The sequence below is a fragment of the Somniosus microcephalus genome, chromosome 7, assembly GCF_052327205.1.
Source record: "Somniosus microcephalus isolate GS21.2 chromosome 7, FLI_Smic_1.0, whole genome shotgun sequence".
Taxonomy (NCBI): Eukaryota; Metazoa; Chordata; class Chondrichthyes; order Squaliformes; family Somniosidae; genus Somniosus; species Somniosus microcephalus.
In genome coordinates, this window is record NC_140993.1 from 27,148,760 (window position 1) to 27,163,185 (window position 14,426).

Below are 14,426 nucleotides of genomic sequence, written 5' to 3' on the forward strand. Positions count from 1 at the left end.
GTCACAGTCTCAGAATAAGGGGTCGGCCATTTAGGACTGAGATGAGAAATTTCTTCACTCAGAAGGTGGTGAATCTTTGGAATTCTCTACCCCAGAGGGCTGTGGAGGCTCAGTCGTTGAGTATATTCAAGACAGAGATCGATCAATTTTTGGGAATTAAGGGACATGGTGATAGTGCGGGAAGGTGGAGTTGAGGTAGATGATCAGCCATGATCTTATTGAATGGTGGAGCAGGCTCAAAGGGCCAAATGGCCGACTCCTGCTCCTATTTCTTATGTTCTTATGATACGGAGCGCAGCACACTACTGGGGGCTGGGGAACAGCAAGATTAGAGGAAATTATATTTGAACTGTGGTGAATAGGGAGTTATTGGAAGGGGATCAGCTTTGTTGTTACAGTATTTATGAACAATTATAATCTGTTAGTTGTGCAGCAGCGCTCTTTGTTATGAGAAAACTCTGAATACTTTTTCTAAAAGTATCCTTTTTCTAAAAAAAAAACACATTACTGACAGTGGGGGGAGTGAAGTAGGGATGCACCAACCAAAAGAAAGTTACATCACTATTAAAAACACTGCCTCCTTTTGAGATTCTCATGAGAAACAATTTTAAAATAGGGAATCCACAATAACCCATGCACACACTGCCCCCTACATACAGAACTCCATTATAATATAAATGCACTAATAGTATCCTGATAATTGGAATCCAGTGACCATCGCTGGGAATTTCCTTGGGGGTTTCTCCCACTCTGCCGCCGTAACTTTGTAAATCCTATTTATGCACGAAAACAGGGTTTCCACTAAACTTAATGCGGTGGAATGGCAGAAGCCCTGAGGAAAATCCCGGGACCTGTTGGCCGGTAATTTGCGGTCAGCGGCGAAGCAAAGGCGCTCACCGCTGGCCCCGAAGAAAGCTGCCCGCAGAGATCCCGCGACCTCTGCGACGAGAAGTTTGCATCTTTTCGACGTTCAGCGCTCTGTCGTGGAAATCCCTTGTGCGAGCCGCTGTGACGCCAACCAGCTGTCTAAGCAGCCAATCACAATGCAGAATTCTCACAGGCCGCAAACCAGGAAATGAGATCCTGCTTTTATCCCCACTTTTAAAAAAATGTTTCCGAGAGCGAAGTAAAGATTGGGACTCTCACATGGGGCTAAGGTAGAAGCTGAAATATCATGACCAAACTTTTTTTTTAATTGTAATTTTTATCATAATGGAGAAATTTGACACTCCACAAATATAGAAATATAAGTTTTTCGGGGCCAAAACATTTGTTTCACAGTCTGTTAAAACCCTAGTTACTCCTATTCCAACAAGGCTTAACATGTAATGGGGCATTTAACAGCGATATTACTGCGGAAAAGCCCAAGTTTTCATTAGTTCCACTGATTGCTGGCTATGGCCCCGTGTGAGAGTCCCAATCTTTATTTCGCTCTCAGTAACATTTTTTAAAAGTGGAGATAAAAGCAGGTTCTCATTTCCCATGGAGGGGGGGGGGGGGGGGCGTTATTCCACAGTGGAGCCAGAGTCGGAGCAGTGACTGAATCACCGCAACTTCAGGATTTAGCACGTGCTCATCTGAACGTCAGTTTCAGAGAGGTAATGACGGTGACCGCTGGTAGTTCTGGGCCATTGGATATTATAAGGGCAGGAGAACTCTGTTAAGCAGCAGGTTTCTTTAACAGATTGTAACGGTTGTCTGCTTTCTCCTTAGTCACAAAATGGAGCTTTCTCCAATTATCATTTAGTGTCGTATTAACATATTCTGGCTCCCGAAGAACTTGATCTGCAGGCTAGGTGACCGGACTTTTCTTTTCTTCCTGGTTGATCATATCTAGGTGATGGCAGTAAGATGGCTGATGCAACGACTTTATTATCAATCTGTGATCCTGTGCACATGGTTCTTATAAAGACCGATACCTCTGGTGAAACAACACTAATGGCATCGCACTACTTGGAATGGCGGTCTCTGCTGAGTTCACCAGATGGAAAAATGAACATGTCTGTAGAGCTATTGGGTGTAGGTAAGGTATCCATTATATTATCTTGATTAAATATTTTAATTTGGAGGTTAGTTGATTATTTTGTCAATGACTGAATGGAGAAATTGCTATTAGAAGCACAATCTGTCTTGCCCTTTCGCTCCTATGAGGAGAGATTGTGTAGATTGGGCCTATACTCTCTGGAGTTTAAAAGAATGAGAGGTGATCTCATTGAAACATATAAGATTCTGAGGGGGATTGACAGGGTAGATGCTGAGAGGTTGTTTCCCCCTGGCTGGAGAGTCTAGAACTAGGGGGCACAGTCTCAGGATAAGGGGTAGGCCATTTAAGACCGAGATGAGGAGGAATTTCTTCACTCGGAGGGTTGTGAATCTTTGGAATTCTCTGCCCCGAAGGGCTGTGGATGCCTAGTCGTTGAATATATTCAAGGCTGAGATAGATAGATTTTTGGACTCTAGGGGAAATCAAGGGATATGGGGATCGGACGGGAAAGTGGAGTTGAGGTCGAAGGTCAGCCGTGATCTTATTGAATGGCAGAGCAGGCTCGAGGGGCTGTATGGCCGACTCCTGCTCTTAATTCTTATGTTCTTTAGTAGCAGCTTCTGTAATGCTGCTTGCTCTACTTTGGCACACATCCAACTTACTATACTTGCAGCCTGTAAATGCTGTAGATGCATGGGTTAACATGGAATCGAACAGTACCAGATTTTAATGTGTACTTAGTTTATTCAACAGAAGAGAGATCTGGTATAAATTTGCACATTTTGATCCTCTGTGTAAACTACTAGAATATAGCTAATCATTATCTTTTTACGGTTTTCATTTATCAATACCTCATGTTTTCCATCTTGGTTGGTTATAACAGCTGATATGGTACTAGTCAAAAAAAAGTTAATCCCAGCAAACTTTGCCTATGTTTTCTTTCAGGTTTCGCACTATGTGTATTGCAATAGCCTAAATACCTGTGTTCTTCTGGGAGTTTTGGACTCACGTAAACTCTCAATTTACTTGTGCAATTATATGAATTTAGCACCATCTAGCTATTAATATTTAAAGAAAGAAATATAATGACTTTCATGTCCTCCGAACATCTCAAAGCACTTTATAGCCAATTAATTACTTTTTGAAGCGTGGTCACTGTTCACTGTTTTGTAGGGAAACGTGGCAGCCAATTTACACACAGCAAGGTCCCACAAAGGGCAATGAGATGAATGACCAGTTAATTTTTTTTTTCCTCTTTAGAAAATGGCTATGGGATCTTTTACATTCACTTTAGAGAGCAGATGGGGCATTCAATGTCTCGTTTGAAAGACAGCACCTCTCAACAATGCAGCACTTCCTCAGTGGTGCACTGATATGTTGGCCTAGTTAATGTGCTCAAGTCTTGGAGTGAGGCTTGAATCCATGACCTACTGGCCCTGCTGAGAGCTTGATACCACTGAGCCAAGGCTTTGATTAGAATGATAATGTACAGGAAACTCTCGATTTACCGGCACCCAAACAACCGGAAATCTCGGTTAACCAGCAAAATTCAGGAGTAGGTTCAGTTAAGTTTTTCTTCATATTAGTGGCCGTTTCTTGATTCTTGGCTGTGTAATCGGAGGTTCCTGCACTTGTTGCTAAGCAACAGGGACGCTTGGTCTGTGGTCGGGCTTCTTGCAGCTGTTGCTAAGCAACAGGGAAGCTTGGATTTGTTGCTGTGTACGAGCTCTCGTATCTTTTAACTATAACTCTCTGTAATCCGGACTTTTTGATAAACTGGCACCACGCCAGTCCCGTCTGCCGGATAAAAAAGAGTTTCCTGTATTCTGAAACTACCACCACATGCGTCTCTTGCGAGCCAACTTCCTTGTTCTTCATGTGAATAATGTTCTGTAGAAAATACATTTCTTCTTGTCCTCCAGTTTTATCTTTTCCTCTTTGTGTTTCCCTGAACGATTATGACTATGAGTTGAGGGTATTGTAATGTATGTACCTTTTAAGGGGGGGAACTACTTTTTACAGCTCATGTATACTGTAGTACCGGCAGTGACCACACCTGTATATAACGTTGAGTAGTAATCTGTACAGATCAGTTGCAGTCTGAGCCACGTTGAGTAAACACCGTTTGTACCGTTCTCCGCAGTCTGTGTCTGATTATACACGGACGTAACATTGGCGACGAGGCAGATTCGAACCTACCTGCAACTCTGCATCACCTCCCAGGGATTCGCTCCTGGAGAACAGTGGAAGAAGGTCGAGTCCAGAAGCACGGGCGTCAACCACGGGCAACCGCCCAGTCATCCAGCGGAGATTTGAGCATCGCAGGGGAGGCTGTCGAGAGCCAGGCTTGGCTTTCCAGTCACGGTGGTCCAGCGAAACGGGCTGGCAACAGTTACTGCGCAGACCCTTCCCGGACAGCAGCGGGCTAGAGCCCGACCGAGCGGCACAGAAAAAGGCCGAGCAGCGTCGACGGGGGAGAGAGAGAGGGCAGAGCGCACAGGGCGCAGCCGGTGTTCAGGACCGAGCGGCGTCAACAGGGGAGAGAGAGAGCAGAGCGCAGCCGGTGTTCAAGGGCAGAGCAGCGTCAACGGGGGAGAGAGGCGCGCAGGAAAACGCGCGGCGCTGCCATTGCCACGAGGACCGCAGAGAGCGGCGTTGGCAGCAGCGCAGGAGCAGCACGCGAAACCCACAGGGTGTCGCCATTTGCCACGAGGACCGCCGAGAGCAGCGCTGGCAGCAGTGCGGGAGACGCCATTTTAAGCCGCAGTGGGGAAGAAAGGAAAGCGCGGGAGACGCCATTTTAAGCCAGTCTAACCACACCCAAAAATGCCGAAGTATGGCAGTATCACAGCGTTCGACAATGAAGTCGAAGATTGGACGACATATGTCGAACGCATAGAAGTATACTGCAAGGCGATTGAAGTGCCAGATGACAAGAAAGCGCTGGTATTGTTGAATTCAATGGGTGCAAAAACGTATGGCTTACTACGAAACCTAGTAACCCCAGAGAAGCCAGTAGAAAAGGATTTTGAAAACATAGTGTCAATCCTACAGGACCACTTAAACCCCACACCGCTGCTGATAGCAGAAAGATTTAAGTTTCACAAAAGGAACCAGCATAAAGATGAAAGTAATGCTGAGTATTAAACGGAACTGCGCAAGCTATCGAAACACTGCCAGTTTGGAACGGGACTAGCAGATACCTTAAGGGACAAGTTTGTGTATGGGCTTCAAAGTGAAGGAACCCAGAAATGGCTTTTATCTGAAAAGGACCTTACGCTGGAAAAGGCTTTCAGCGTTGCGGTATCATATGAAACAGCAGCACGGGGCGCTGCAGAGATACAACAGAGACCGCAAGAATATGGCACAAACAAAATGTCATATGGAACAGAGAAGTGCTATCGCTGCGGCAGAACAACGCACGACCAGAATGATTGCTGGTTCAAAGACAAAGTGTGCAGACAGTGTGGAAAAGTAGGACACATAGCACGAGTCTGCAGGTCGGGAAGGGAAACCGACCAAAGGAAAGTACAAGAAGGTACATAAGATAACGGAGAATAGTTCAGACGAACAAAAGAGTGATAACGACTCCGAAAGCAGGGAACTGAGTTGTCTGAAACTACATAATGTGATCACAACAGAGGATCACCGAACCATTTGGGTCACTCTCAAGATAGCAGGAGTCCAGGTAAAGATGGAATTGGACACAGGATCAGCCCTAACAGTCATAAACCGACAGGACTACGAGCGGCTATTCTCACACATACCCTTGAGAGACACAAAAATTATTTTGAAGACGTACACGGGGCAAAAAGTCTACCCCAAAGGAAAAATAAGGGTGACCGTTATATATAACGGTAAAGAAACACCAAAACTAGACCTGTATGTATTGCAAGATGAAGGACCGCCATTACTGGGACGTGAATGGATCCGGAAAATACAACTGGATTGGCATTCCATACAGGCACTGACTGTGGCTGACAAAAAGGATGACGACGTCACACCTGGGCGACTGTCAAAGATCCTAACTGACGCGAAAGAAGTGTTCCAGCAAGGACTCGGAACACTAAAAGGCATGACAGCGACGATTAAAATTGAAGAAAACGCAAGTCCAAAATTTTTTACGGCCAGACCGGTACCTTATGCGATCCGCCCAGCCGTTGAAGCAGAGCTGGAGAGTCTGGAACGTTCAGGTGTACTGTCCAAGGTAGACTGGAGCGAGTGGGCTACACCCATCGTCCCTGTGATGAAAAAGTCGTTGAGCAGCACGCCTGGGGAACCAAGGAATGTTCGCATCTGTGGGGACTTTAAGGTAACAGTGAACCCGGTCCTTCACACCGTACAATATCCACTTCTGCGGATTGAAGATATTTTTGCCTCGCTATCTGGAGGGAAACGCTTCACTAAGATTGATCTGGCCCAGGCGTATCTGCAAATGGAGGTAGAAGAAGCATCAAAAAAATACCTCACAATCAACACCCATAAAGGTCTCTACCAATACAACCGGCTGGTATTCGGGGTAGCATCAGCTCCGGCTATTTGGCAGAGGGCAATGGAACAAGTCCTGCAAGGGATCCCAGGGACCCAGTGTTATTTGGACGACATCCTGGTCACGGGCGAAAATGACAGTGATCACCTTGCCAACCTGTAGCAGGTGCTCACTAGATTGCAGGAATATGGCTCCGAGCTAACCGCCCCAAATGCGAGTTTTTTAGAAAGCAGATCTCGTATTGTGGCCACGTTATTGATAAAGAGGGGTTACATAAGTCCCCTGAAAAGATTGAGGCAGTACTCAAGGCTCCAGCCCGGAAAATGTGTCAGAACTGAGGTCGTTCCTCGGGCTGGTGAACTACTACCATAAGTTCTTGCCGAATTTGTCTACCGTACTACACCCACTGAACACCCTACTGCAAACGGGGGTACCATGGAAGTGGAGTGACGAATGTAAACGAGCTTTCCAGAAGAGCAAAGCATTGATCACATCAAAAGAGGTGTTGGCTCATTTCAACCCAGCACTACCAATTCGGTTGGCGTGTGATGCATCACCCTATGGCATTGGAGCAGTGCTGTCGCACAAATTCCCGGACGGCTCGGAGAGGCCAGTAGCCTTTGCGTCTCGGTCACTAACCTCAGCCGAGCTTAACTACGCCCAGATTGACGGGGATGGCCAGCACATGGCGACTCACTGTTGCCAGCATTCTCATCCAGAAGAGAACAGCTGTCAGTATGCCAGGGGACCTTGATGTGTGGATCCCGAGTGGTAATTCCACCCAAGTTAAGGGAGAGAGTGCTCAATGAGCTTCACGAAGGTCATCTGGGAGGGGTGAAAATGAAAAGCCTTGCTAGGGCTTATGTGTGGTGGCCGGGGATCGATCAGCAAATCGAGGACCTGACAAAGAGCTGCTCAGGATGCCAGAAGGTCCAAAATGCACCACCACATGCCCCTCTACACCCATGGGAGTGGCCCTCATCTCCATGGCAATGGGTGCATATTGATTTTGCTGGTCCATTCATGGACTCAATGTTTTTAATAGCCGTGGATGCGCACTCGAAATGGCCTGAGGTGTTCAAAATGTCCTCCACCACCACGGATAAAACTATTGCAGTCCTACGGACCATTTTTGCCAGGAATGGCTTGCCAGAACAGATTTGCTCCAACAACGGACCACAGTTTGTGTCCGAAGAGTTCCGGAGGTTCTTGAAAAAGAATGGGGTAAGGCATTACACATCCGCCCCGTATCATCGAGCCACAAATGGATTGGCTGAGAGGTTCGTACAAACCTTTAAGAAGGCAATAAAGGCTATGTACAATGACAACATTCCGCTGCAGCACAAGGTGGACAATTTCCTGTTCGCCTACCGGAATGCGACACGTAGTCACCAACCAGGCCCCAGCCATGATGTTCTTTAACCGAAGGTTAAGATCTCGCCTGGATTTGCTCAGACCAAACGTACGAAGAGATGTTGAGAGTAAGCAATTCCAGCACATCCATGAAAAGCCAACAAGGAGCTTCAATGTAGGGCAACCAGTCTTGGCCCGCGACTACCGAACAGAAAAATGGCAGCCAGGAACGATATGCACACGGCAGGGCCCACTAATGTACACAGTGGACGTTGGGGAGAGCATCGTGAGACGCCATGCTGACCAGATCCTAGAGTCACAGGAACAAGTCAACCCCATGCCTCGCCCATACGTACCTGGTGATGAACCCGACGTACAGGTGGCATCTACCCCAGAAAGAGTAGCATCGGAAGCTGATGAACCAACCGACGACAGGGGGCCAGAATCGCCTCCGCACCAAGAGCAAGACACTCGGGAAAGGCGCTATCCAGAAAGGATCAGGAAGCCTCCCCAAAGACTGAATATATAAATAGACTATTTTCAGCTAATGTTGCATGTTAAAAGTGTTAATTGTAATGAGTTTGATATTTAATTGTTAAATGAGTGTTATGGTACTGTTAATCTAAAAGGGGAGGAATTGTAATGTATGTACCTTTTTATTAAGGGGGGGGAACTACTTTTTACAGCTCATGTATACTGTAGTACCGGCAGTGACCACACCTGTATATAACGTTGAGTAGTAATCTGTACAGATCAGTTGCAGTCTGAGCCACGTTGAGTAAACACCGTTTGTACCGTTCTCCGCAGTCTGTGTCTGATTATACACGGACGTAACAGGTATCTTCTTCCAGACTTCCGTCCACTATACTGCAAGTTTAGTGATGGTGCAAAGCGGCCTTGGCATTGTATCAATGCAAAGTTGTATCTTAACCCCAAGTCTGGGTCTGACCGGAGTGAAGTAGTAAGTGTAACTCCAGCGTCGCATCAAGCCAAGTTCGAATGCGATTAAGATTTTGTTTTGTGTGCAGGCATACTGGAGCACTGATGAGCTGCGTGACTTGCTGCATTTCCATTACTGCCATTATAAACCTGATCAATGTTGGTGTTCACATTAAAACTTTCAGAAATGCAGATTTCAAGTTTTTGAATTCTGAACCTGTAATTAAATGTGAACAGATGCAAACCTGCAGTAACAGTTCGAGTGCCTCTGCATTGATTTGATGTCAACGGAGCTGCCACAGGCTGTAATCAATTGAACTATTGAGACAAATGTCAGCAAATCAATGTAAATGTGGCTTTGGATGATTTAGTAATTTAACACATACTGGACTAGCTTCCTTTTGCATTATAAATGCCTTTTTATTCCCTAGAGTTTAGAAAAATGAGAGGTGATCTCATTGAAACATCTAAAATTCTTACAGGGCTTGACAGGGTAGATGCTGGGAGGATGTTTCCCCTGCCTGGGGAGTCTAGAACCAGGGGTCACAGTCTCAGAATAAGGGGTCGGCCATTTAGGACTGAGGTGAGGAGAAATTTCTTCACTCAGAGGGTTGTGAACCTTTGGAATTCTCTACCCCAGAGGGCTGTGGCTGCACAGTCGTTGAGTATATTCAAGACAGCGATCGATAGATTTTTAGCTACTAAGGGAATCGAGGGATATGGGGATAGGGCGGGAAGGTGGGTTTGAGGTTGATGATCAGCCATGATCTTATTGAATGGCGAAGCAGGCTCGATCGACTGAATGGCCGACTCCTGCTCCTATTTCTTGTGTACACAGCTCACACAGCACTCGTATTTTCAGAAAAAAAATTCCGGGCTCGATGGGACTAATTGAGTAGCTCTTTCAAAGAGCCAGCATAGGCACGGTGGGTCTCTCTGTGCTGTGCGATTCTGTGATCTCTTGTGTTACAATTTTGTCCTTAGTTCGATGGCATTGAGGACAAGTGTATCCTGCTTAGAATCATTTTACTTGTAAGGAGAAAAAAAAAATCTCTTGAATGCGATTTTTACTTCCTACCTGTCCTTTTGTTGGATTATTTTTAGGGTGAATCTGCATGACCTCTATTTGAAACTTACACTGAAAAGAGAAAAGTGTGAAGTAAACATTACCAAGCTTGTTTACCCATACTTCACAGGTGTATCAATCCCCCTGGTCTCTGCTGATTGTAAAACAGCATCCCAGCTTTTCTGAAGTGTTCTCGAAACGTCTAAACCTATGATTTTAATTACAGATGCTGGCTAACCGACTGTGTATTTTCTGTTTTTATTGCATACTTTATGGATCTAAAAGTCGCATTAGACCAGGGACTAGAAGCTTTGAATGCACTTGTCATGAAACCTTTACTCAAACAAATTCTTTCACTTTCAGGCACAGAGTCTAAAATTCCTGTTGGAGTTTTAAATATAAAGCTTGAAATATATCCCCATCTGATGCAGACACTGGGCCAGGAAATAGTAAATACTCAGGTACTGTATCTGTTATAATCGATCTTGGGTGCAATTTCCTCCTTTTGTAATGGATTGGGAGGGAGCAAGGAATTCCACTCGTCTTGAGCGAGACCATTTTCAGGTGGCATATACTAGATATTATGATCGTTCACATGCCGCCACATGTGTTCCCTCGTCTTTCCAGACGGTGGAGTCAATAGCTCTCTAGTGACCTCGGCTGATTGTAAACCACAAACTGGTTTATTTTTCATGAAGTGAATGTAATTTTCCAGTGAGTTACACCTATATCTTATCACTCCTTGTACCATAAAACAGCAAAATGTGCCACTCTGTTTCTATTATAGGCTAAACTCCCAAGTCAGTGATCCCTGGATTAATTGGCAATAACCTTTTCTCTTGCAGGCTATACAGGTTCATGCCTTAGCTTGGAATATATCAGCCTCCTCATTGACTGACTGGAGAGCGAGACCCTCTGTGTTTCTCATTGCCTCAGACCACCCTAGACTACCTTCTCCATTGAGAGATAGAGAAACAAAGGCTGACTTTGACATCTCCCTCACCTCTATGACCAGGACTGTCTGCTGAGCAGCCACTCACAGTTACCACGTTGAACGGAAATCCATTCCTTTTGGGGTGGAAGTTGTGGCACCAGTATTGTCCATGTAGGGGGATGGATGTTTACTCACTTGTCCATTAAGTAAACATCCATTTCCCTCCACCACTGACATACCGTGGCTGCAGTGTGTACTATCTACAGGATGTATAGCAGCAACCCGCCAAGGCTTCTTTAGCAGCACCTCCCAAACGGTGACCTCCACCACCTCGAAGGGCAAGGGCAGCAGGTGCATGAGAACACCACCACCTCAAATTTCCCTTCCAGGTCGCACGCCATCCTGACCTGGACATATGTCGCCGTTCCTTCACGGTTGCTGGGTGAAGATACTGGAACTCCCTACCTAACAGCATTGAGGGTGCACCTTCACCATACATAGAAACATAGAAGATAGGAGCAGGAGTAGGCCATTCGGCCCCTTGAGCCTGCTCCGCCATTCAACGAGATCATGACTGATCATCCAAACTCAGTACCCTGTCCCTGCCTTCTCCCCATATCCCTTGATCCCTTTAGCCTTAAGAAATATATCTAACTCCTTCTTGAATATATTTAATGAATTGGCCTCAACTGCCTTCTGTGGTAGAGAATTCCACAGGTTCACCACTCTCTGGGTGAAGAAATTCCTCCTCATTTCTGTCCTAAATGGCTTATCCCTAATCTTTAGACTGTGACCCCTGGTTCTGGACTCCCCTGCCATCGGGAACATCCTTCCTGCATCTAGTCTGTCTAGTCCTGTTAGAATTTTATAAGTTTCAATGAGATCCCCTCTCATTCTTCTAAACTCTAGTGAATATAAGCCTAATCGACCCAATCTCTCCTCATACGTCATTCCTGCCATCCCAGGTATCAGTCTGGTGAATCTCCGCTGCACTCCCTCCATGGCAAGAACATCCTTCCTCAGATAAGGCGACCAAAACTGCACACAATACTCAAGGTGTGGTCTCACCAAAACCCTGTACAACTGGAGCAAGGCATCCTTGTTCCTGTACTCAAACCCTCTCGCTATGAAGGCCAACATACCATTTGCCTTCTTAACCGCCTGCTGCACCTGCATGCTTACCTTCAGCGACTGGTGCACAAGGACACCCAGGTCTCGTTGCACTTCCCCTTCTCCCAATCTATTGCCGTTCAGATAATCTGCCTTCCTGTTTTTGCCACCAAAGTGGATAACCTCACATTTATCCACATTATACTGCATCTGCCCAATCACCCAACCTGTCCAAATCATACTGGAGTTTCTCGGCATCCTCCTCACAGCACACACGCCCACCCAGCTTTGTGTCGTCTGCAAACTTGGAGATATTACATTTAGTTCCCTTGTCTAGATCATTAATATATATTGTGAATAACTGGGGTCCTAGGACCGATCCCTTACGAAAACAAGCTGGCGGAAAATATAAAAACTAACTCCAAAAGCTTTTATAAATATATCAAAAGGAAAAGACTGGTGAAAACCAAAGTTGGTCCATTGCAGTCAGATACGGGGGAATATATAATGGGAAATAAGGAAATGGCAGATCAACTAAATGCATACTTTGGGTCAGTCTTTACGAAGGAAGACACAAAAAACCTCCCTGGGATATCGGGAAAAATAGGGACATTGGCAAAGGAGGAACTGACGCAAATCAATATCTCTAAGGATATGGTGTTAAGGAAGCTAAAGGGATTGAAGGTGGACAAATCCCCAGGGCCTGATAACATGCATCCTAGGGTACTGAAGGAGGTGGCCCTAGAGATAGCGGATGCACTAAGGATGATTTTTCAGAATTCATTAGACTCGGGAACAGTGCCGATGGATTGGAGGGTAGCTAACGTTACCCCACTATTCAAAAAGGGGGGTAGGGAAAAAGCAGGTAATTACAGACCTGTAAGCCTTACATCAGTTGTGGGCAAAATGCTGGAGTCCATCATTAAGGATGAAATAGCGGAGCACTTAGCAAATGGGGACAGGATAGGACAGAGTCAACATGGATTTACAAAGGGTAAATCGTGCTTGACTAATCTATTGGAATTTTTTGAGGGAGTAACTGGTAGAATAGATGGGGGAGAGCCAGTAGATGTGGTGTACCTGGACTTCCAAAAGGCCTTCGATAAGGTCCCACATAAAAGATTAGCATGGAAAATTGAGGCTCATGGGATAAAGGGGAAAGTTTTGGCGTGGATAGGGAACTGGCTGTCAGATAGAAAACAGAGAGTTGGAATAAACGGCTCATTTTCTGAATGGCAGGCAGTAACAAGTGGGGTACCACAGGGATCTGTCCTGGGCCCCCAGCTGTTCACAATTTACATTAATGACCTGGATCAGGGAGTCGGATGCAGCATTTCCAAATTTGCAGACGACACTAAACTAGGAGGGGGGGTGGGCTCAGAGGAAGAGACCAGGAAGCTCCAGAGCGATTTGGACAGACTGGGCGATTGGGCGGATAAATGGCAGATGCACTATAATGTGGACAAGTGCGAAGTTATCCACCTTGGGTGCAGGAACGGGAGGGCAAATTATTATTTAAATGGCAATAGATTGGGAGAGGGGGAAGTACAGAGAGACCTGGGTGTTCTTGTACACCAGTCACTGAAGGCGAGCATGCAGGTGCAACAGGCGGTCAAGAAGGCAAACGGTATGCTGGCCTTCATAGCAAAAGGGTTAGAATACAGGAACAGGGATACCTTGCTGCAGCTGTACAGGGCACTGGTGAGACCACACCTCGAGTACTGTGTACAGTTTTGGTCGCCTCATCTGAGGAAGGATGTTCTTGCCATGGAGGGGGTGCAGCGGCGATTCACCAGGCTGATACCAGGAATGGCGGGAATGACCTATGAGGAGAGACTATGTAGTTTAGGGATGTACACACTGGAGTTTAGAAGATTGAGAGGGGACCTCATAGAAGTGTATAAAATTCTGACAGGTCTAGACAGACTGGATGCAGAAGGAATGTTTCCCTTGGCGGGTGAGAACAGAACTAGAGGACATAATTTAAGGATAAGGGCTAAACCATTTAGGACAGAGATGAGGGGGAATTTCTTCACTCAGAGAGTGGTGAACCTGTGGAACTCATTGCCACAGAGGGCAGTGTACGCCAGCTCATTAAATATATTTAAGAGGGAATTAGATATATTTCTACGGGCAAAAGGGGTTAAGGGTTACGGAGAGAAGGCGGGGACGGGATACTGAATTAAAGGATCAGCCATGATCTCATCGAATGGCGGAGCAGGCACGAAGGGCCGAATGGCCTACTCCTGCTCCTATCTTCTATGTATCTATGTATCTATGTACCCCACTAGTCACTGCCTGCCAATCGGAAAAATACCCGTTTATTCCAACTCTGCTTCCTGTCTGCCAACCAGTTCTCTATCCAAGTCAGTACCTTGCCCCCAATCCCATGTGCCTTAACTTTACACGCTAATCTCTTATGCGGGACCTTATCGAAAGCCTTCTGAAAGTCCAAATACACCACATCCACTGGTTCTCCCTTATCTGTTCTACCAGTTACATCCTCAAAAAATTCCAGTAGATTAGTCAAGCACGATTTACCTTTTGTAAA

At 45.9% G+C, this 14,426-nt stretch overlaps 1 protein-coding gene across 1 annotated transcript in view; it reads left to right on the top strand.

Moving 5' to 3' along the window:
- cep76 (centrosomal protein 76) overlaps window positions 1–14,426 on the top strand; it is a 69,063-nt gene that overhangs the window by 26,973 nt on the left and 27,664 nt on the right. The window contains exons 5-6 of the mRNA XM_085992329.1: window positions 1,838–2,023; window positions 10,195–10,292. Coding sequence (XP_085848455.1) covers window positions 1,838–2,023; window positions 10,195–10,292 — 284 coding nt within the window. The remainder of the gene's footprint in view (window positions 1–1,837; window positions 2,024–10,194; window positions 10,293–14,426) is intronic.